The 22,217-nt window shown below is 44.4% G+C and overlaps 2 protein-coding genes across 5 annotated transcripts in view; one reads left to right on the top strand and one right to left on the bottom strand.

The window, feature by feature from the left end:
- The first annotated feature begins 3,386 nt into the window (after positions 1 to 3,386).
- On the top strand, positions 3,387 to 5,633 carry Crh (corticotropin releasing hormone). The gene is made up of 2 exons (XM_006974676.4): positions 3,387 to 3,849; positions 4,496 to 5,633. The coding sequence occupies exon 2, from the start codon at positions 4,510 to 4,512 to the stop codon at positions 5,107 to 5,109; it is 600 nt and encodes a 199-aa protein (XP_006974738.2). The 5' UTR covers positions 3,387 to 3,849; positions 4,496 to 4,509; the 3' UTR covers positions 5,110 to 5,633.
- A 1,029-nt stretch (positions 5,634 to 6,662) lies between these two features.
- Positions 6,663 to 22,217, bottom strand: part of Trim55 (tripartite motif containing 55) — a 49,036-nt gene continuing 33,481 nt past the window's right edge. For all 4 annotated transcript variants that reach the window (XM_076563669.1, XM_076563668.1, XM_076563670.1 and 1 more), the window contains one exon: positions 6,663 to 7,676. In XM_076563669.1, coding sequence (XP_076419784.1) covers positions 7,666 to 7,676 — 11 coding nt within the window. In that variant the 3' untranslated portion in view covers positions 6,663 to 7,665. The remainder of the gene's footprint in view (positions 7,677 to 22,217) is intronic.

The following is a 22,217-nucleotide window of genomic DNA, read 5'->3' as shown; positions in this document are numbered from 1 at the left end:
GCCGTCTCCCGCTGTAAGCTGACCCTTTCAAGGGCAAGAAATTCTGAACACCCTAAAACTGTATGGGTCATCATACCCCAAGATGCTCTTCTAGAGCAAAATATGCCATTTTCCTCCCAGAAATGGTAAAAATAAGTAGCAGGTTTAACTGTTGGCTTAAATTGTAGGTGCCAAAGAGAGGAAATGCAGGCCGATTCCAGAGTGCTGCTAGGGTCACTCTGTTCCCAGGTAGCCTCACTCTAACAGGTGGGCAAGTCAGTCTAAAGATTCTGAAGACTTGGGATTTAGGACACTACAGAATACTAAAATTCTTCAGTAAAATATATGTTCAAATTTGCTCTACCTCTGCCCTTCCCTTTTTGTAAAGCTAGTAACGTCCCTAGGAGCCTTATTGGAGAACTTTTTCCTTGGGGCTTAGTAATGTTTATGAATATAAATGTCTGCTCAGGATACTCTGCTGGATTTCTTATTTGTGGCCAACTATTGTAAGGTGATTAGTTCCTACAAATCACCCCTCTTGACAGAAAGTTCACCACCCTCCATCCATTATCTGAGCCTCCAACAGAAACGTCAATGCATTATGGTGTAAATGGAAAGGTCAGTCATGTCTATCATGACCAGAGGACTGGGACTTGTCAGAGAAGCAGACCTGTCGCTGTCCTGACACCCTGGGTCATCTCCCTAGGGTCAGTTACTTCTTAGCTTCTGGAGAGTCAGAGGGTTAGGTGATAATGTCCTTGCTGTTTTCTGAGGAAAGGAGATAAGGCATCCAGGAATGACTCCTGGAAACTGAAAGAAGGGCTAGTGGGAAATGAGATGAAGCCCTGGTCCACATAAATCTGGACAGTATGGTTTGGGTGTCCACAGGTGGAGTGTTCTGGGTTCTCTGGATCCCCACTTTGCCTTCTGTAACTTCTATCACCCTTAAATACTTGACGGCAGCTTTGTAGGTGAGCAATCTTAATAAGCAGAAAGTATATGTCCCCCAATCCGTTTGCTACACTGCATTCAGAATGCATTTGTATTTATCGTCCGTGTCTCCGAGGCCCACTAAAATGACAGTACTATCCCAGAATGGTACAATAGAACCATAATCCCTGGTAAAGAACCATGTATGTGTAGAAAGTTCGACATGCTTCTGAAATAAGATCAGGAAAAAATGAAGTAATGTCCGAGGAAGCAAAATGAAGAAACAGATGTGAAGTGTTGCTCAGGGGTGGGAGGTGAGCCCCAAGGAAAAGGGTCTGGCAGGCAGGGAGTCCGCCGGCAGAGGGACAGAACCTAGAGCAGATAGCTGGAATTCTAGGTATGCAAGATTCAAGCTCTCTCATCCTCTGCGAAGGCAAGACATTCAGATGTCTGCCTGTTATGCCAAAAGCAAATAGGTAGGATTTTATAAAATCTATTGCTGGGGGCTAAGCTGTGTCTTCACATATTGAAATTCTAACCCCCAAAATCTTAGAATGAGCTGAATTTCAAGAAATGGCCTTTAAAGAGTTAATTCGGTAAAATTAGGTCAGAGAGAAATGTTTGTATCATATTTTTAAGTGGAAAGAGGAAAATTATAGAATACAGTTGTGCTATTTAGTTATTTTGGGATGGTGGACTTCTAGATGAACTTTCTGTCCTGAATTCATTCACTGGACTATGGAGTATCCACTTAGGTTATGGAGTGACCACTACATTCATTCAGAAGGCTAAGAAGTATATGCTGAATCCATTCAACAGGCTAGGGAGTGTCTGCTATATTTATTCAACCGGCTAGAGAGTGTCCACTGCATTCATTCAACAGGCTAGAGAATGTCCACTGCATTCATTCAACAGTCTAGAGAGTGTCTACTGCATTCATTCAACAGTCTAGAGAGTGTCCACTGCATTCATTCAACAGTCTAGAGAGTGTCCACTGCATTCATTCAACAGTCTAGAGAGTGTCCACTGCATTCATTCAACAGTCTAGAGAGTGTCCACTGCATTCATTCAACAGGCTCAAGAGTATCCACTGCATTTGTGATGAATTTCAACTTCTAAAAAGCCCCAAGTAACAATAATGAAGGTTCTGGAGGCCTCCCTATCAAAGCAAACACAGCTTTTCTCCAAAGCACTATTTAATCATGATTTATTAACAACTTGCATATTCCCAGTTGACAGGATTCTCTCTCTGTTCTCTTCTATCAGAAGTAAATCCCACAGTGCATCACCCCAGCTATGAGCTGACTTCTCGGGAAACTCTCAATGTTTCTCAACCTTCCTCTTGTTTCTAGATCAGCTGTCGATTAGTACAGGCCCCAAATAGGGGTTGAAATCTGCATTGCATTATCTGTCACATTAGTTACAGAGAAAATGGCAGAGATACCCAGAGACAAGGAACAGAGGATTTTGGATAAACAACAGTGGCAGGTATGTAGCAGCTGAACCGAATCACAGGCACCAGAGCTTGTAACAGCATTTTGAATTGCAGGATCAAAGGTAACTGCTTCCCACTTAGGTAAACTATCCATTTAACTCAAACATTGAGAGTGGATTTGTAGACATGGTATTCTATTCTGTAATAGTGTCAGAGAGCAATTATTGATGACATTTGTGGTGCACATTTGAATTTGGAGAAAGAAACAGAAAAAAAAAAACAAAGAACTTGAGTGCCTTGCTATACATACTATCATGATTTCATAGGATGTGGAGGTGAAAGGAAAGATCTTTTTACAGACTCTGTAACTGATTTTATTTTTTCAGGCTCTCAACACAGGAGTTAGAATGGATGCCTCCCTCCTCGGGTGTGTAGTACAGACTCAGAATAGATTGTTTAATGCACACAGCTCTCCACGGTCTTCTTAGGGGAAGAGAAAAGTCCTGATTAACTTCTGATTCTGAGAGGAGATGCATAGGAGGCCTGAGATTGAATTGAACCTGAGGTCTTTGTTAGAATCTGTGTTTATGCCCTTCATCGTTGGAATAGCTCTTTTCTTGTTAAGAAAAACATTGATCTGGGTTTCAAAAAAAAAAAAAGTATTGGTCTTGTCTTCGAATCCATGATTCCTTTATCTGCTGTGGGGAGGACTAAGTGGATAAAAGCTAAAACCTGCTTGTCTCTGCACCAACCTCCCCTACCTAATTCTTCCTTCTCCTCCAGGCAGAAAGATGGTGGGGTCGTAGTAAAGACGTATCTCAGATACCGAGCTGTTTCTTGAGAAGACAACCTGACATAAAAGTTAGGTGGGGCAGTGAAGCACCAGGGGATGCCCAGATCTGCCCCTTAATTGTGGCTACACTATCAGCACACCGCACTGATGGACCTCTCTCCTCACCTCTTCGTCACTCCTCTCCCGATCTCTGTTTCTTTTCTGGCCCTTATCTGGCCTATCATAGTAAGAGGTCAGTATGTTTTCCACACTTGGATAATCTCATTCAAGAATTTTTGTCAATGGACAAGTCATAAGAAGCCCTTCCATTTTAGGGCTCGTTGACGTCACCAAGGAGGCGATAAATATCTGTTGATATAATTGGATGTGAGATTCAGTGTTGAAATAGCAGAACTCTGTCCCTCGCTCCTTGGCAGGGCCCTATGATTTATGCAGGAGCAGAGGCAGCACGCAATAGAGCTGTCAAGAGAGCGTCAGCTTATTAGGCAAATGCTGCGTGCTTTCTGAAGAGGGTCGACGTTATAAAATCTCACTCCAGGCTCTGGTGTGGAGAAACTCAGAGCCCAAGTACGTTGAGAGACTGAAGAGAAAGGGAAGAGGCAAAGGAAGGAGAGGAGAAAGGCGAAGAGGAAGAGATCCTGCAAGAGACATCCTGGGAGAGGTCCCTCTGCAGAGGCAGCAGCAGCACGCTCACTTGCCACGGGAGGAGAAGGTAGGCAGCGCCTAGACGGGCGCCACCAACTTTGTGCTGCCTGTGCGGGAGTGCCTGTGCCTGTACGTGCATGTCTGTGTGTCCCCAACTGTGCCTTAAAATTCCAGCGGCAGCGGTGATGTGGCAAAAAAGCAAAGTTAGACGGCTGCTCATCTTTATCCACCCAATCTGCCACTTACCGCTCACAGTCTGTGTAAAGAATGGCTCCCCCATCGCGTCCCATGTCCATCCCGACCCCCAAGCAAAGGGAGCAAGGGCAGGGATGGAGACGGAGTAGTTCTCAATTTGGAAGAAAAGGCTGTCCGAAAGGGGGCGATCAGGGCGGGCGACAGCTTAAACCTGTGGCACTTCTTCGGGCTCAGGGAAGTCTGTTTTGAGAGTACGTTTGGGAGATCCTTAGGAAGAGGAGTCAGGGGTTGTCCCTTCTAGGTCTCCAAAGACGAGTCACCTGCTGGCTAGCGGATGAGCCTTACGGGTGCTTGGCTTCAGCACCGCGGACAGTGCCAACCGTGCCCAGAGCCGGGCTTGTCTGTGGGTGTCAGATGGGAAGGAAGCTTGGGTGCACCTCCCAGCTGAGCTAAACTCTAACCAGTCCTCCCTCTCTTCCCCACCTTCTCTCTTCCGCTCTCCTCCACCTCTGCTGCAGCGAGCGCCCCTAACATGAGGCTGCGACTGCTGGTGTCCGCGGGCATCCTGCTGATGGCTCTGTCGCCCAGCCCTCCGTGCAGGGCCCAGCTGAGCAGGGGACCCGTCCCAGGCGCTCCGCGGTCCCCGCAGCCCCTGAATTTCCTGCAGCCAGAAGAGCCCCAGCAGCCTCAGCCGGTTCTGATCCGCATGGGAGAAGAATACTTCCTCCGCCTGGGGAACCTCCACAGGGGCCCCGCTGCTCGGCTGTCGCCCGACCCCTCGCCCCTCTCCGCGGGTCGCGACAGCCGCCCCTCGCAGGACCAGGCAGCCGCTAACTTTTTCCGCGTGTTGCTGCAGCAGCAGCCGCAGCAGCAGCAGCAGCAGCAGCAGCAGCAGCAGCAGATGCCTCAGCGCTCGCTCGACAGCCGCGCGGGGCCGGCGGAGCGCGGCGCCGAGGACACCCTCGGCGACCACCAGGGGGCGCGGGAGAGGGTGAAGCGGGCCGAGGAGCCGCCCATCTCTCTGGATCTCACCTTCCACCTTCTGCGCGAAGTCTTGGAAATGGTCAAGGCAGAGCGTTTAGCGGAGCAAGCTCACACCAACAGGAAACTGATGGAGATTGTTGGGAAATGAAATGGTGTGTTTGGCCAAGGCGATTCTGCATTTAGCGCAACAGTGAAAACAAAAAAGTTTAAAACAGTATTCTGTACCATATCGCAGCTCTGATATTGTTTATTTATTTTTATAGAGCTTGAAGCATAGACTATGTACAGGGAGAGAGCCTATATAATTATTGTTTAATTAGCATGCACAAAGTGTATTTCTGTGCAGTAGCAAAACAATGTGATTTGAATTGCCCGTGCTTAGTTTTCCGTGTGCAAATAAGTGTCTTTATAGCTGTATCTTAAAGAAAACGTGGACCCAAGGAAGAAGGTTTTTTGAGAAGCATATGGAAGTCACTGGTTGTTTTGGGGGGTCACAGCAGAAAAGAATTCATTCTCAAGGGGTGGCCAGGACGAGATGTGCAAGCTCTCCGAATCAACATTTTCTTGTAAACGTTTCAATAATAAAACATCTGTCCAATCCTTGGTCAATTTGGTTGTGTAAGAGAACGTTGAACATTTATATTTTTAATAAAATCTGCAAAGGTTATTGTGCTTTTATGTTTCCTCTTCAGTGTGTATACAGAAATGGCCCCAGCACAGGGAAATAAAACCAACACAACAAAACAAAAACAAAACAAAACTCCACAAAACCCCCTCCGTTTTACTTTCTCCTAAACCCGCCAATGTTTGTTAAGTAGCTCACACAGACCCTGGGCTTTTCTCTGTGCTTCAGGTTTCTCTTTGAGATTGAGTTAAATCATTTTAGAGGTTCCTCTCGCCTCTAAAATTTGATAATTTTGCAACTGGAAGATCAGTCACAGTGGAAATTAACATGCAAACATAATCTGTGTGTGTGTGTGTGTGTGTGTGTAAGTGTGCACCATGGCAAATGTGTAGAGGTCAGAGGATGATTGGCAGGAGTCAGTTCCTTCCTACCACATGAGTCCTAGGGACTGAACTCAGGTCTTCAGGCCCAGAGACAAGTGCCTTTACCACTGAACTGCCTCACCAGCCTTCGACAGGAGAAACTGAATAACACAAACACTTCAAGGGACTAAACAGCTTTGCTGAAAGGAGCGCTGGGGAAATTTTTTCTTTTTTTTTTTTTTTTTTTTTTTTGGTTTTTCGAGACAGGGTTTCTCTGTGTAGCTTTGCGCCTTTCCTGGGACTCACTTGGTAGCCCAGGCTGGCCTCGAACTCACAAAGATCCACCTGGCTCTGGGATTAAAGGCGTGCGCCACCACCGCCCGGCCGGGGAAATTTTTTCTTAAAAAGAACATTTTGACTTTAATAACTGCACAAATACCCTTCATATCGTCTCTATTGCAATCCTAATAACTGTGACTTGCAGGACTATGTTATTCGCTTCTAAAATTAAACAGCACATCTAATTAGTTTGACAATATATTTGCCTTTAGTAGTTTAGTTACAGCTTTAAAAAAATCTCAGTCCCATGATTAATACTTTAGAATTAATTTATATGCATGAAGATAGTACTTCTCTGGAGGTCCTTGAAATATGCTTGACTAATGGCTTAATAATCTAATACGAGCAGTTAAAGAAATCGTTTGGAGACTAAGGTTTTTAAAAACAACATTTATTTAAGAGTTCACTTAAAGTTACACTTATTTGAGGAAGGCATCACAGTGATAGACAGATGATAGAAGATAGATAGATAGATAGATAGATAGATAGATAGATAGATAGATAGAGAATTGTGTATATATTTCAATACATGCAATTGTTCCATAGTTTATTAAATTGCTGCTAGGGTAGACACATAAGAAAGTAGACTGTTTCTCCCAGAAAGTCTTCAATTAGAATGCCTGATATATGAATATAAGATTATGAGATATGTGATTAAGATTAGAAAAATGTCAAAAGAAATGCCCTAGACCTTTGGCCTTCTGGACTATAGAAGTGTGGCCAAATTCAAAGATTACTTCCAGCTGCACATCCAATGACAGGTATAGAAATGAGGAACCTTTGTAGAGTCCTTCTTAGCCTTGGTCGGTGATCGATCGCATGCCTATATTTTGACAAATCGGTCGGTTCTGAACTGACACTGAATGCTAAGGAGAAAAGAAAAAAAAAAAACAAAAACCACACCTGCGCTAAAAATAACAAGAAGCCGGTGCCCATGAGAGACGGGCGTGTAGCGCCCACTGTGTTAACACTTGCCACTTACAGATGACGGGCACACATGTACCACACCCACACAGCCCTTCAGAATGTTTCCCACAGGATGAAAGATTTGCATAAGATCAAGTTTCTTTATAACAGTGTTTGCTGCAACTTTGCTCTGAGCACATTCATTTTCTCGACAAGTTAGGTAAGTCATCCGGAATTAAAGGTTTATTGTTTTCTTTCAGAAATCCTGTGCAGAGGTCCCATTCATATGCATCATGGTGAATTTCACCCACTGCCTCTTGTGCATCTCACCCAGGCCGCCAGGGGCCGCCAGAATAAATATCATTCATTCAGGGAATTCAACCAGGAGAAGGAGAAGACGTGGCGAGCTGGTTCAGAATCAGCCCCACCCCCACTCCCTGAGGCTGAGGCCTGTCCCTGGGGAGAAGGCGCTTCAAAGCCAGTCTGCAAAAGAAGAAAATGTGGATGAGAGAAAGCAGAGAGTAGGACCTTTGGGGAGTTGGTCCAGGCATCGTTCTATTGAGGAGAGAGGATGATAATAATAATTATATGAAGCATAATTATTATTAGGGACAGAAAGCAAGCTCAGGTTATCTTAGCTATGGTCAAGAGCCATGAAAGTGATTCACACTCATGATTCAAAGGGAATAGCAATAACACATGCAGTGGAAGGAAACTTGATGGGAACAGGTCAGGCTGCCCAAATGTTTCCCCAAGTTCAGCTGAGCATGATTTACAGACATGACAGGCTCATTCACACAAACAGGTATCTAAGTTTACGAAAATCTGCATAACTGATTAGAATCCTTCTGAATTTGTAACTCATAGCTCAGTGACCGTGTGCTTTCTCTGCATCTGTAAGGCCTGAGTTCCAACCCCAATGAGGACAGAGGGAGGGCAAGGGAGGGGAGAGGGAGGGGAGAGGGAGGGGAGAGGGAGGGGAGGAGAGAAGAGGGGGGAGAGAAGAGGGGGGAGAGCCCTAATTTAAAGGATGTTGCTATATCATGATACTGCAGGATGGATTCATATTCATATAATCTCTCCACTGCTGAAGTTAGACGTCTCCACCAGATTACACTCATGTGCCACCTAATAGAGGTATGTATGCTTCTAACAATGCACCATTAGGTGACGTCACTGCTGTGTGGACACCAGTTTGCATGCACACATACCAAGATGAGACAACACCAGCAAACCACACTGTGTAAAAGACTCATACACGGGGATATCGCTGACAAAAACCTTATTTTGCATACATTTATACTTTTATATACCCCTTCACCCCTTCAGCTTTGCACCCCCCACCCCCCACCCCACCCCAGTTTTGCAAAGCTGAAGGATTAATCTTGAGCAAATCCTGAAGGGAATTTCTCTAGGCATTAAAATCTGATAACATTTATACAAAATCAAATCTAATATCAAAACTTCTAAAAAGATAATTCTGATCAATATCTGACTGATATGGGTGGTAGATTTGAGTTAACTGACCGACTCAGTCTTATAAATGAACGCCATGTTGTCTTGACTTTTGAAAGTCACAGCGTAGAGGAACAGCAGGCATACGTATAAAAAGACTTGCAACTGGATTGTATTCCCTCAAGCTGTGAAGGCACCATGACGAAGCTGGTTCTGCCCAGGGAAAATGGTCAAGTATGTTCTCACGCTTCTCTGGTAAACTCTGCAGTACTGAAATGCCAAAGGCTTTGAAGCAGTGAGGGAGCACACGTTCTCGGTGCAGAAGTCCCCGGGGTGGGCGTGGGGCTGCGATGCCATACAAGCAGAACTCTGGTAAGTGTGAGTATATTGCTGCTATTTGTAGTAGTTTTTAGAGGAAAATGAGTGCTTGGCAAGCACCTTCCCAGTTCTACATAACCATAAATGTAGGTTTGGGGTGACATTAAAAAAAAAAACAGAACAATCATAGTGGGTTATTTGGATTTAGGAATCTCTTTTTTGATACCAAATTGCTTCTTGGTAGAAGTTAATAAGGGCTATGAGGTTGCATTATATTAAAAGTGAAGCATGCTATTTTCTGAAAAAAAAAAAAAAAAGTCGGAATGTCAAGTGAAGTAGGTTTTCTTGGTAGTGGGTTAGATGTCCCCTGATGCTGAGGTGGAGCCAGGTGTAGAGGCACATGGTGAAGGCAGGAGGATCAGGAGTCCAAGGTCACCTACAGCTACATAGTGACTTAAGGCTAGTCTGGTCTACTTGAGACTCTGACCCAAAAAAGGAAAAGATTGAGGTGGAGTAGATGTTATCTTCAGAGCCCCGGGGCTGATTGTACCAAACCTTCTCTGGCCCAGCAGAGTCAGCTACCCCTAATGCTAAACCCAAACAGCCCAGCATCAGAGGACGCGACACTGTTTCTTCTGATCACTTTGGATGAGAGGACAGGGTATTCTGCCTGGACATCGTGTCTTTTCTTGGAAGGCAGTGTCTACTCCAGAGAGATTGTTTCTGTGACAGCTGGAAAGAGCTCACAGGTGACACCGATCGGGCTAGCTATTTCCTGCAGAGGATTATCATGTTTAGGCAAGGGTGGGTGGCTGACATGCTGTTCGGGGTTGCTTTTGGAATTTGCTGGCTTATAAAAGCTTTTCTAGACCAAGTATTAAGATCTACTCCCTGTTTAAATATGTAGCTGCTGGTACTGCTGGTTGTCAAAACCAGATTAAACCATTTGTCGCTCACACACCCACCATGGATGGTTCCAGGCATTTTTTTTTCCTCTCCAAACAATATGGACTGATATTCTCACTTTCAGAGAAGAAAGTAACAGAAAAGCGGTTGAGAGCAGAGATTGTCTGGAGTGTCTTCAATGTTCGTGCTGTCTCCTCAGGCTGGGGACTTACTAACCATCTCAGCAGGAAAACCCGTGGCCACTTAGCTGAGATTTGAATCTCAGATGCCATGTCAGCTTCGGTTGTTAACTTGACACACTCAGGAAGAGGGAACGGCAATTAAGAAACTGACTGCATCTGACTGACTTGTGGGCATATCTGTGGGACATTTTCTTATTGCTCACTGCTGGCCCACTGTGGGTGCTAATATTCCTAGGTAGATGGATCTGGGCTGTTGTCTTAGTTATGGTTTTAACAGCTGTGAAGAGACACCATGACCACAGCGACTCTTATAAAGAAAACATTTAATGGAGGGCGGCTTGTTTACAGTTTCAGAGGTTCAGTCCATTATCATCATGGTGGGGAGCATGGTGACTTAAAGGCAGACATGGTGCTAGAACTGAGAGTCCTACATTTTACAGGCAACGGGAAGTCGACTGACTCACTGGATGGTATCCTGAGCATAGGAAACCTCAAAGCCTGCTCCCACAGTGGCACACTTCCTCCAACAGGGCCACGCCCACTCCAACAAAGCCACACCTCCTAATAATGCCACTCCTATGAGATTATGGGGGCCAATTACATTCACAACTACCACAGCTGTGTAAGAAAAATAGCTGAGCCAACCAGTAAGCAGCATCTACTGATTCCTGCTTCAGGTTCTTGCTTTGATCTCCAGCCTTAACTTCCCTGGAGCCTGGAGTATAACCCTTAAGTCAAACAAAAGCCTCCCACCTCAAGTTGGCTTGGGTCGCTGTCTTATCACAGTGACAGAGAAGCTAACTGGAACACCAGACCAACTGCTCACCAGGGGTGTGACTTGGGCAAGTCACTTAGCCGTTCTGAGCTCAGTGTTCTTTTCTGTGACACGGAAGAGAAATCCTGCATCACGAGGATTGAATAAAGTAACGGACATGAGACACTTTGCACACGCCTACTTCCTAGTCAGTCATTCCTCCCTCTCTGTTCCCTGTCTCCTTCTACTCCCTCTACTTCCTCTTCTTCCTCACTACAGTGGAGAGGCGCCTCTTCACACAGAATGAACCAGGGGCCATTTCTGGTGAAATTAGTTAGTGTCAATAACCTCCAATGAGGAAAGACAATTGTATGGTAATTGTATTTGCATCCTCACCTTCCCAGAAGCAGAGGCGATTCATATGATATGACTCTTTTGACATGTGGTAATCATGGTCATCTATGATGCTCTTCCATATATCTCAAGTGGTCCAGCTCTCTGTATGATTATCTCAGGACGGATAGAAACCACCACCCAGCAAACCGAAAGCATATATTCTTCCCGTTGTCTTTTAAATGGAATCCTATGCTGTGTGCTCTCTCAAACATTCTTTGGCAAGGTGGACGCCATAGAGAAGAACAAAGTGTTGACTGTGGCTAGCTTTGATCTGTATGAAAAGGAAAACCAGGGACTTCTGGTTCCATATCACTTGTAGGTTTTAATATCTCCTCAGGTGGCCATGATGCATACTTTTCACTGTCACCTTGACTGAATTTTCAGTTGCCTACGAGATGCACCAGGCACGCCTGTGAGGTCCTTTCCAGAGCGCTTTCACTGAGGATCTAGGACAAACTGTGAATGACCAGGGCATACCTGTGAGGTCATTTCCAAAGCACTTTCACTGAGGATCTAGGACAAACTGTGAATGACCAGGGCATGCCTGTGAGGTCCTTTCCAGAGCGTTTTCACTGAGGATCTAGGACAAACTGTGAATGTAGACGGAAGCATTTGTGGGTTGTGGTCCCAGACTGAATAAAAAGCAGGGAAAGGAGGAAGCCTGCTGAGCACCAGCACTCACCTCTCTGTTCCTGACTGAGGATACAATGTGACCAGCTGCCCTGTGTTCCCGACTCATGCCTCCCTTACCATGACGGACTGTGGCCTCAAACTAGGAGCCACAATGTACTCTCCCTCCCTCCCTCTTTTCCTTCCTTCCTCCCTCTTTCCCTTCCTCCCTCCCTCTTTTCCTCCCTCCCTGCCTGCCTGCCTTTTGTCAAGAATCTGTCAAAGTGACAGGAAGAGCAGCTAACACCGTGGCAAAACTGTATAGCCATCATTTGACACTGTGCTCGAAGGCCACAGGAATACAGATAATTGGATCCCCTGGAACTGGAGTTACAGTTGTAAGCGGCCTTGTGTGTGCTGGGAACTGAACCCAGGTCCTCTGCAAGTGCTCTTAACCACTGAGCCATCTCTCAAGTCCTGGAATACAGATAATTGGACAAATACAAAATTTCATCATAAAAAGAACAGGAAGTGGAAGAAAGAGGCAGCATTAACTTTGTCTCAACTCTTAACGGGATTTGGCCAAAATTCCCAGACACGTGCAGCAGCAGCAGCAGGAAATGATGTCCCTTTCCTCAAACATTCTGCTTAGGCTACTCATAAGACGAGACTCTCACGGGACACAGAGTGCTTTCCTCTCCTTTGCTATTGCTTTACTACTGCATCAACTGTACTTTGAGAAGGGATAAGTGAGTGCCTGCTTATCGCACTGGGGTATGGCCTCACTCCGCTGGAGAGCCGGGTAAAGTGAGGATTCCCTTTCAGAGACACGTGCTATGTAGGCATCATCCTTGATTCCCGCCTCCTCCCCCCCCCCCCCCGCCTCCCCCCCCCCCCCCCCCCCCCCCCGCCTCCCGCCCCATGTCACCTAGAATCACTTCTTGCTGATGGAGATTAAGGAACATGCATCCTGCCAGAGGCTGATGGGTAGCAGAATCTTAGCAGGTCAGCTCCAGGTCATGGATGGTGTACAGTAGTTAAAACAAACAAACAAACAAACACACACACATGAACTAGTTGTAAACATCAAAAATTCAGGAGTGAAGGTACAAAGAGATGGCTACTGTTCATTGTTGGTGGGAATGTAAAATGGTACAGTCATTACAGAAGATAGTATTGGGGAGACTCACAAAATTAAACATGGGCCAGCTGAGTGGCTCAGAGGGTACACATACTCGCCATCAAGCCTGACTATCTCAGTTTGACTCTCCAGGACCCATATGGTGGAAGGAGGAAACTGACTCCCACAAGTTTTCCTGACCTACACATACGTCATCTCCCAGGTCCTCCCCTGAAGTAAATGCAATAAAAATATTTTGAAAATTAAACAGATACCATGTGGTTCAACGATTCCACATCTGTGTATATGCTCAGAAGAACTGAGAGAAAGAATTTGCACATTCACACCATGCCAGAGCAATGTGATTCATAACAGCCAAGAAACAGAAGCAAGCCTTTGTGCCTCCTTAGAGGAAGGAATAAATTAACTACGCCATGGACGTAAATGAGGAAGGAATAAATTAACTACGCCATGGACGTAAATGAGGAAGGAATAAATTAACTACGCCATGGACATAAACGAACATTGCTCGGCGTAAAAAAGTAAGAGACCCATACAGTAGCCAAATTCATAGAAACAGAGGGCAGTTGGCCAGGGCCTGGGCCAGAGGAGGCAGGATTGGAAGTTTTTGTTTAATGGGTATTACATTTCATTTCTGCAAGATGAAAACTCTCCAGGATTAGTCACAAAATGTGAATATAGTTAACATTGCTGACATGTACAATAAGACACGGTGACGTTGATAAATTTTATGTTCTCCTTCCTTTGTCCCCAACACAACCTTTTCTCAAACGTGACCTAATAGGAAAATCTGCACTTAGAAATTCTTGTGAACAAAGAAGGAGTGTGCGTACGTGATTGGCATGCCGAGCCGAGGAGCCCCAGGCCCTGGGTGGGTTGTGTTCTCTCCTCCCAAGTGCCTACGACTCACTTCCTTCTCTTGCAAAACGGAAGCACCTTGCCTTCCCGCTGTAACTGTGAGCATCCACTGAGCCTGTCAGGAAGCTTGCACACTCGCTGTGGTTGGAGTGGAGGTGAGAGGACAGGGGACGCTTCTGTCAACACGTGTCTGTCATCTGGGCCTATTCTGTCACTAATACTGCTTGGTTGATAAAGGTACACAGCTTGTAGTGGACTTTGTTTTGAGTGGGGCTGAAGCTGGCACACAGGGCCTCATTGTACACACTGACCATCAGTTCTGCCCCAGATCTATATTCCAGCCACAGCTCACAGCTCTTACTGGGTTATTTTTTGGTAGGAAATTGTTTACAAAAAAGTAAAAATGCTCAGTGCAGCTTTTAGGTGGATTTCTATGTTTAGTGTGATGAATTAAGGCCCGGGGGAGCCAAAGTGAATCTGTGGCAAGGTTCTTGGCAATGAAATCATGACAATGTTGTCAGATTCACTTGAGAGCAAAGCGGCCCCTGGGTGCTGATCATGGGGTTCTCATTGAGTGTAGTAGAGAGCACGCATGAGGCTGGCCTGGGGGGTCAGGTCAGCTGTCCCCTTTCCCTAAATGCCTCTGCCTCACATACTCCACCGGATCAATAAAACTGAACAGGTGCTGTCCTGGCTTTTACTCAGACGCAAGTGTCTGAAGCCACACTTAGGGAGGACATTCTTTTAAGCTGGCCCAAAGCAGAAGAGTGAACACGTTCCCACTAGCAATGAGCAACCCCAGCTGCCTGCCGGCTTCCCAGGGTGTGCATGGCATCCCCCATACTTGCCCTTTTCCAAACGCTCATTCTCTGTGCCCCATTTCAATTTATCATAGCCAGGTTCTACTTTTCAGGTGATCAAATGCACTTCAATAAAATCATTAATGTGACGACTTAATGTGCAACCCCAGATAACATATTACTTAAGAATGTCAGTGTCTTACTGCAAGAGATCAATGATACTGGGCCATTGAAGGGATGCTGGATTTGGGGGAGGCGGTGGATCCAATGTCCATACTCAGGCTGCCACATGTCAGTGTCAGAGCGGCAGTGGATGCCAATGAGAAATCTAACCTGACAGAATTTGGTTACTACTGAGTGATAAATGCCATTCCTTTTAGGTCAGTTAAAAAAAACAAAAACCTTTGCCCAGCTATAACAAAATCTGCTTGCCTTGATGAATGTGGGTAGGAAGAACAAGGCTAGACTTGAGGTTTCCAAATGCGCAGCCATCCAGCCTCCATCTTGCACCTGCTAGGCTGGATCAGAGAATCAAAGCCCGATGTTCGAAACAGGTGTGAGCAGAAATCTTGAGTATTTAGAATGCTGATTCAAAAAGAACAAACCCAAGACTTGGTCTGCTTAGCATTTCTGAACCTTGGGTAGTTTAAGTGTTACACGCTCAGAGTGGGAAGATGAGGACAGCCCAGGTCCTTAGCCCATGAATGGTAAAAGCAACTGAAGTGTGTCCTGTGGCTGTAAGCCTTGGGGACAACAGAGGCACTTCTTTCACAAGAATATAGGCATTTCTGCTCAGAACCAAGCAAGCAGCATGTGTTACCATGAGGCACAGAGCGGGGAAAAATTTACCCAGTCTTCGTGAATGTTAGGGAAGAAAAAATAGGGATTCTCTAAACAGGCCGGGAAAGAACACATTCACTAAAGAACTTCTCTTCTTGAGAGGTTTTGTGTTCCCACACACCGAGTGATGAGTGAGGGATAGAGTGGATCTTTTTTTTTTTTTTTTTTTTTTCCCCCGAGGCAGGGTTTCTCTATGTAGCTTTGCACCTTTTCCTGGAACTCACTCTGTAGACCAGGCTGGCCTTGAACTCACAGAGATCTGCCTGGCTCTGCCTCCTGAGTGCTGGGATAAAAGGCGTGCGCCACCACCGCCCGGCTGAGTGGATCTTTCTTGGGAAGTGAATACCAGAGCCAGAGCAACGTTCTCAGACAACATTAAATTTACTCACACTTTCTTAACCCTGAGGAGGATGCTGGAGTGTGTCCTGCTTTGCCTGTTTCAGACATGGTTCCTAGGTATTGGCAGGGTCAGAGTGAACAGCAGATTATCGATGTTGATATACAGCCAGCCTTCTTTTCAGGTATGGATCTGACAGCTGTGTCTGTATGGTGTCCGTGTGTGTTCTCATTCTTTCTGAGGATGAGTCATGATATTCACACAACCATTTCTCTATGTTGTACTAAGCAAACATATCAAATATGAGATTCAAGATGGGGCTAACTCAACACTAGAAGACAGGAGGTCTTAGTTTAAATGAAACTCAAAGATTGGCTCATTCATTTGCAATGGACAGAAGTGGAGGCCTTGAAACCACCCCCTGGTGCTTTGCAAAGCTGTGCAACCCATCATGAAGGGTGAGTCAAAGCAGGGGCCTCTCAGCCGCATGGATACCAATGCGGAGAGATTCACCCACTCTTCTAAACGCCAGGGTGACCTCCATAACACTGCACACCACACTCTGAGGTGAAGGGTGTAGACAAAACCAGTGCCCTCCTAACTGCTGTGTGATCCCGAGCAAGTCCTCAGGGTCCTTACTTCTGTACAGAGCTGATGTGGGGATCAAGCAAAAGACGCCATGCATGAGAAGAAGCAAGGTACACACACACTACAGGCCCCAGCATTTGCCATGGAGTTTGGGGCGTATTAGACAATGCCATACTTTGCTGGCAGCGTGAGAAAAATGTTCTTCATGGAAGTCACTGAGACACACAAATCAACACAAAATAACAAGCAGGATGGACAGCACTAGCGAGGGGCTGAGGTCAAATCAGAACAAAAGATACTTGAAAATACAGGAGGCAAACCACCATCTCTGTCCCAATAGCTCTCCAGAGTGCCCTCCCCAGTGCCCAGCTCCCCCACAGTGCCCTCCCTAGTGCCCAGCTCCCCCACAGTGCCCTCCCTAGTGCCCAGCTCCCCCACAGTGCCCTCCCTAGTGCCCAGCTTCCTAAAGCACCGTCCCCAGTGACCAGCTCCCCCAGAGAGTCATCCCTACTGCCCACTCAAAAAATCTGGGGAAATGAATTCACCACATGCCTGCAAACAGTTTACATAGTATTTGGCTTTTTAAAAAATGGATACATCCAATTTATTTCTCTCCTAAAGTGGCATTTACTATTGGCTCCTGTGAAATAGAGCCTATAATTTCAGGATTGGTTTGTCTATTTGACCTTTCAGTAAAACAATCAAATTGATAAGTATTAGAATGTCACTTTCTCAGCAGAGGGGGGAAAGTACAAAAATAAATATAGTTGCAGTGTTGAAAGATACCGAGCAAAAGCAGTGTTAATAGAATGGTCTCCTTGAAACCTACTTGCTGAGAAAAACCTTATTTCTGCTTACAACAGTCTTCTATATAAAAGGGACAGAATCTCACCATCACATCCCATAACTGCTAGGATTACTAAATCCTGACAATGTTATCTGTAGATGGAGGCCCTTCCTGAACGCCATCAGCTTGCACTTGCTTTCTTACAGTGGGAATTCTAGCACTAGGGTGCCCACAGAACGGTGACGTGTAAGCTGGCTTCTTGTAAAGCACTGAGCAATCGATCTCGGTAGGGGTTTCTGCTTGAAAATAACTTGATACCCTGGATCCCTCCATTAAATTTAGGGAACATAGTTAAATTTTTATTCAGTTCTGTTTGTTTGGAAAATTAAGTAGATCGTTTCAAAGAACACAAGACATACAGTCACACTCAAGGGAAATCGTGTTCTCGGTCTCCTGCTTGTCTTTGCTTTCTTCTTTCATTTTTTTAAATGCAATGACTACCTTGCGAGATTCATCTCACATATAGAAGCTCCTTGGCCCTCTTGCCTCTCAGTCTCCAGTGGCAGTTGAGGGAATGTTTACATTTGAAGCTACAGTGGATGGGTTAGTCTCAAAGGTCATTTGTATAAAACGTGACTTTTTTTTTTTTTTTTTTTTTTTTGCATGTAGCACCGGTTGGAGACACAGAGCTTCACACTGGTTGTTAGCTTTGGAACTTTGACCGGTTGTTCATGCTGGCCTATAATATAGATATATAGGATATAGATATGATAGGATAAAAGGGTAGATTAATGAACCTACTATTAAAGAACAACAACTTGTTTAAAATGTTTTACATTTGGTATAGATTTTAGTTTATGTTTAAAATGTTTTACATTGGTATAGATTTTAGTTTATTGATATGAGTTTAAACTTAATTTTATTATACTGTATATATATATATATATATTTCTATTCTCGTTTGAGGTATTATGTTTATGCAACTCATTTAGATTAAAATGGATAATTAAGAAATAGATTAATAATTAGTCATCTATATAATCATACTTATAGCCATGTTAGTTAAGTCTTCTAGGTATACATAGATATATTTCAGATAGATAAGTAATCTTCAAATACTTCAAAGACCTAGAGAATATGGCATTAAATAACTTAGAATTCTGTTGATGTGAGATACAATTGCTCCTGGCAGCACCAATTTGATCCCGAGAGAATGTTGGGCTTCTAAGACATTTCCATTTAGAGGTTTGTCTTCTTGTCACAAAAATGGCCTACTGGGCAAAGAACTGCTCTCGCCTTGACGGCTGACAATACAAATGCAATGCTGTCCTTTCTGGACAAGCGGGACACAAGGAAAGCGACCACTGTACTCTGCCAAGACAGGGTAAGATGATCTTTCAGAATTCCTGCTTCTGAAAATGGTCTGTCAGATACTCAAGGCCTGTAGCCAATTTGAATGCACCAACAATGCTGAGAAACATTAGGTGACTGTCCAGGCTGCCAGCTGTCTCTGTCTACCCTGCAAGACTCCTGAAAGTTGCTTGCATCCTTCTCCCGTTTCTCAGGTATTATTATATCCTTCTGAGGTCTTTGATGTAGTTGAAACTAGATAGTCACAATTTTCCTTAGTTATGATAAAAGATAAGTTAGATATAAAACCTTAAACTCACAAATATAAGATAGATAGGATATCTTCTTTAATATTGTAACTGTAATTCTTACTCAATAATTGTTTTGTTATATGTAATTTTACTATGTTAAAGTTAAAACCTTCCTTTTTGAAAAAGAAGAAAAGGGGGAGTGCTGTGGATATCGCTCTGTATAAATAAAACACTGATTAGCCAGTAGCCAGACAGGAAGTATAGGCGGGACTAACAGAGAGGAGAATTGAGGGAACAGGAAGGCAGAGGGAGAGACTGCTGGCGCTGCAGCCAGGACAAGCAAGATGTAAGGTACCAGTAAGCCACGAGCCACGTGGCAAAGTATAGATTAATAGAAATGGGCTGAATATAAGAGTAAGAGCTAGACAATGATAGGCCTGAGCTAATGGCCAAGCAGTTTTAATAATGTAAGAGTCTGTGTGTTTATTTTATAAGTGGGCTAAGTGACTGCCGGGACTTGGAGGGAGCTGGAGAGAAATTCTCCAGCTATAGGCCTAGGGAATGGGAACACTGGGTGGCATTTGATAGGGATTCAGATCTGGAAACACACTGCTCTGAGAGCCTAAGAACTAAAGACTAGCTATGAGCACAGGCCTCTACTCATCTTTCCAGTCATGTTCTTTCTCTCTTCCTCCTCCAGTCCCTTTCAACTTCTTTCCATTTCTCTCTTCTTTCATCAGCTTAACTGATTTTTCCTCGGGGAGCATTTTTGTACGTTTTTAGATCCTGGATGATAACAAGGACAGCAGTGAGCTGCGTTTCTCTGTGACACTTCCCCATTGCTTCTGTCTGTAATAAGCCACCGAATTTAACCCGCACACAACCCCCTTCTATGTGAGGGTGAGGTTCTTCAAGGCATGGGGGACCCACATTGCTACCGAGACTCTACGTCTGAGAAGATGATACGCCAGGTAGAAGGGAGCTGGGGACAGAGAACAGACCACCACATCCTCTTTGGACACTTGGATCAGTGCTTCTCAGAAAACAGGCCACTGAAGTACCCGCTCATGACAGAGTAGCCTCCGCAGTTCTATACCACACTTCAGCATGTGCACATGAGATGATGCTAAACAGAATTCATTGACAAGGACTTGTGAATGAAACCATAAGAAGGATCACACACATGCATTAGAATGGCTGAAATATAAAGCACAATGCAGTGCCCCATCAGCTAATATGGAGAGGAGCTGGAACGCCTACATTCTTAGTGGGAAAACAATATCAATAGACTATGGAAAAACAGATTCACAACTGCTAGTGAAGTTAGTTATACAACGACATACAACCTAATAGTTCCATTCCTAGGTACTTATTCAAAGTTACTTAAGGGACAACCGTGGGCATAGGTACGTCATGAAAATGCTCAGAGATCTTAGCTGATAAATCAGCTGAAATTAAAAATAAAAGCAGCCCTACCAAATGGATCACAGGATTGAGACGTTCAGCTCAGGTACTCAAGAGTCTCAACCATACTGGCACTTGCTGCCCTGGCCCTGTGTATGACTGAGGGAAGAAAGGACACCAGGTGTGTTGGATCCAGGCCATGATGCTTTTCCTAAGGGCTGCTATCAGGAATAATGCCTAAGGATTTAACACCATTCTCCTCCAGGATCCTCCCTTGCACCACCACTTATGGCTTCAACAAATCATGGCAGCTACAACCTGTATATGTGAAAGAGGACCATCTGTAGACCCCTCAGAGCACGCAGGTACGAGAGAAGAGATGAGTGTGGTTATTTAGAAATACTTCATCTTGGAATTTCTTGAGGAAAATGTAACAATGTTAAATATGAAAGTACCAAAATAAAGTTTCAAAATATATGCAGCAAACCCCCCAATAGATCTGCAAGGTCTATCTCAGAAAATTCTTAAGTATAGTAAATGATCTCAAAACTCCTTTCTCAGCCATCGATAGAACCGCTAAGAGAAGATCAGAATGAGTGCTGCAGATCAGAACAGCATCATCAGTCTGTAACTGGTGTTCATAGACAACGCCAATCACAACAGGAAAGTCCTGTATTTCCCGGAACACTTTAACGTTTGCCAAGTTGAGTCACATTCTAGGCTGTAAAACTTAATAAACTCAGAAGGGTGGGAGTGTAGAGAGCAATTCTCTTTCCATAATAGGATCAAATTAGAAGTTAAACAGAAAAAAATCTGGGAAAAAAATCCCCAAATGTCTCCAATGTTAGCAATCCTCATCTAAATAAACCATTCACTAGTGAAGAAATCAGGACACTAATCAACAAGTGTTTTTAATAAAATGAAAAGATAATACAACAACACATGAAAGCATGTGGGAAATGCCAAAACAATGAGCCCTATGGCGTGGAACATTCATATCAAGGAACTTCATAAAAAAGGAAAGATAAAAAAAAAAAAAAAAAAGGAAAGATAAGAAAAAGTAAACACACGGAGACAAACAATAAATAATAGAAATAAGTAAAACAGAAAACAGACCAAAAATGAAGAAAAACAAACTGAAAGCTAATTCTTCAAAAGATTAGTAAAAATAGCAAATAGGAAAAGCCATTTTGAAAGCAGACCAAAGCTTATTCGCTTGGAGGTTTTATAAAACTGTAATAATCAGCTGGTAGAAAACACAGAACAGTGACACAAAACAGAACTGGGAAATAGACCCACACAGGTACCGCCCACTACTTTTCCAGAAGGAAGGTGTGTGTGGGGAGTCTTTTCACCAAAGACGAGAAGAATGTGTTGGTGGATCAGTGGACAAGGACATGGAGCCAAGGGAGGAAAGAGCACCTGCTGCCTCACCTTGCACATTCAAACAGCACAATTACACTAGAACCGAAGAGTTAAAAGGATAAAAATAGTTCTTAAATAGAACAACACAAAGCAGAAACCGTAAAGGTAAAGTGATAAGTTAGAGTTAATAAAAGCCGAAGGTAGAGTTACACTTCAAAGCAATACTGTTAAAGACTAGGGAAATTTGGGAGGCAACCAAAACATTTTAAATAACCGTACTGATAGCTGCAAAAGGACACAAGTTTGTCACAACTCAGTAAACTGCATGCTTACACGGGGTGAGTTTCAGTGTATGGATAGCTCAATAAAGCTGACTTTAAAAGTCACACATCTCCACCCGCCTGCCTCTACTGTGTCCGTCTTGCCTTGGGTCTACTGAGCCGCAGGAGATCTTTAAGAACCCTTCCATGGACTTGAGGGTGCAGTCAACACAGACTGAACGGAGGAACACCTGTGCAACTGCCGAGCTATACATGGGTACCCGGGAGATACCTGTAGATCAGCGTGGGAAGCAAGGGGGCGTGGTCTCTGTGGAACTTAGCAACAGTAAATGCAATTTGAGAAATGCAAAGGATTGTCCATTCCCCGGGCACCTAGTCTTCTGTTACTCTGAATGGCTTGTG

Source organism: Peromyscus maniculatus, chromosome 2 (genome assembly GCF_049852395.1).
Source record: "Peromyscus maniculatus bairdii isolate BWxNUB_F1_BW_parent chromosome 2, HU_Pman_BW_mat_3.1, whole genome shotgun sequence".
In the NCBI taxonomy this organism is placed as follows: Eukaryota; Metazoa; Chordata; class Mammalia; order Rodentia; family Cricetidae; genus Peromyscus; species Peromyscus maniculatus.
Note: the sequence above shows the minus strand (reverse complement) of the source record. Positions and strands in the feature narration are given on the sequence as shown.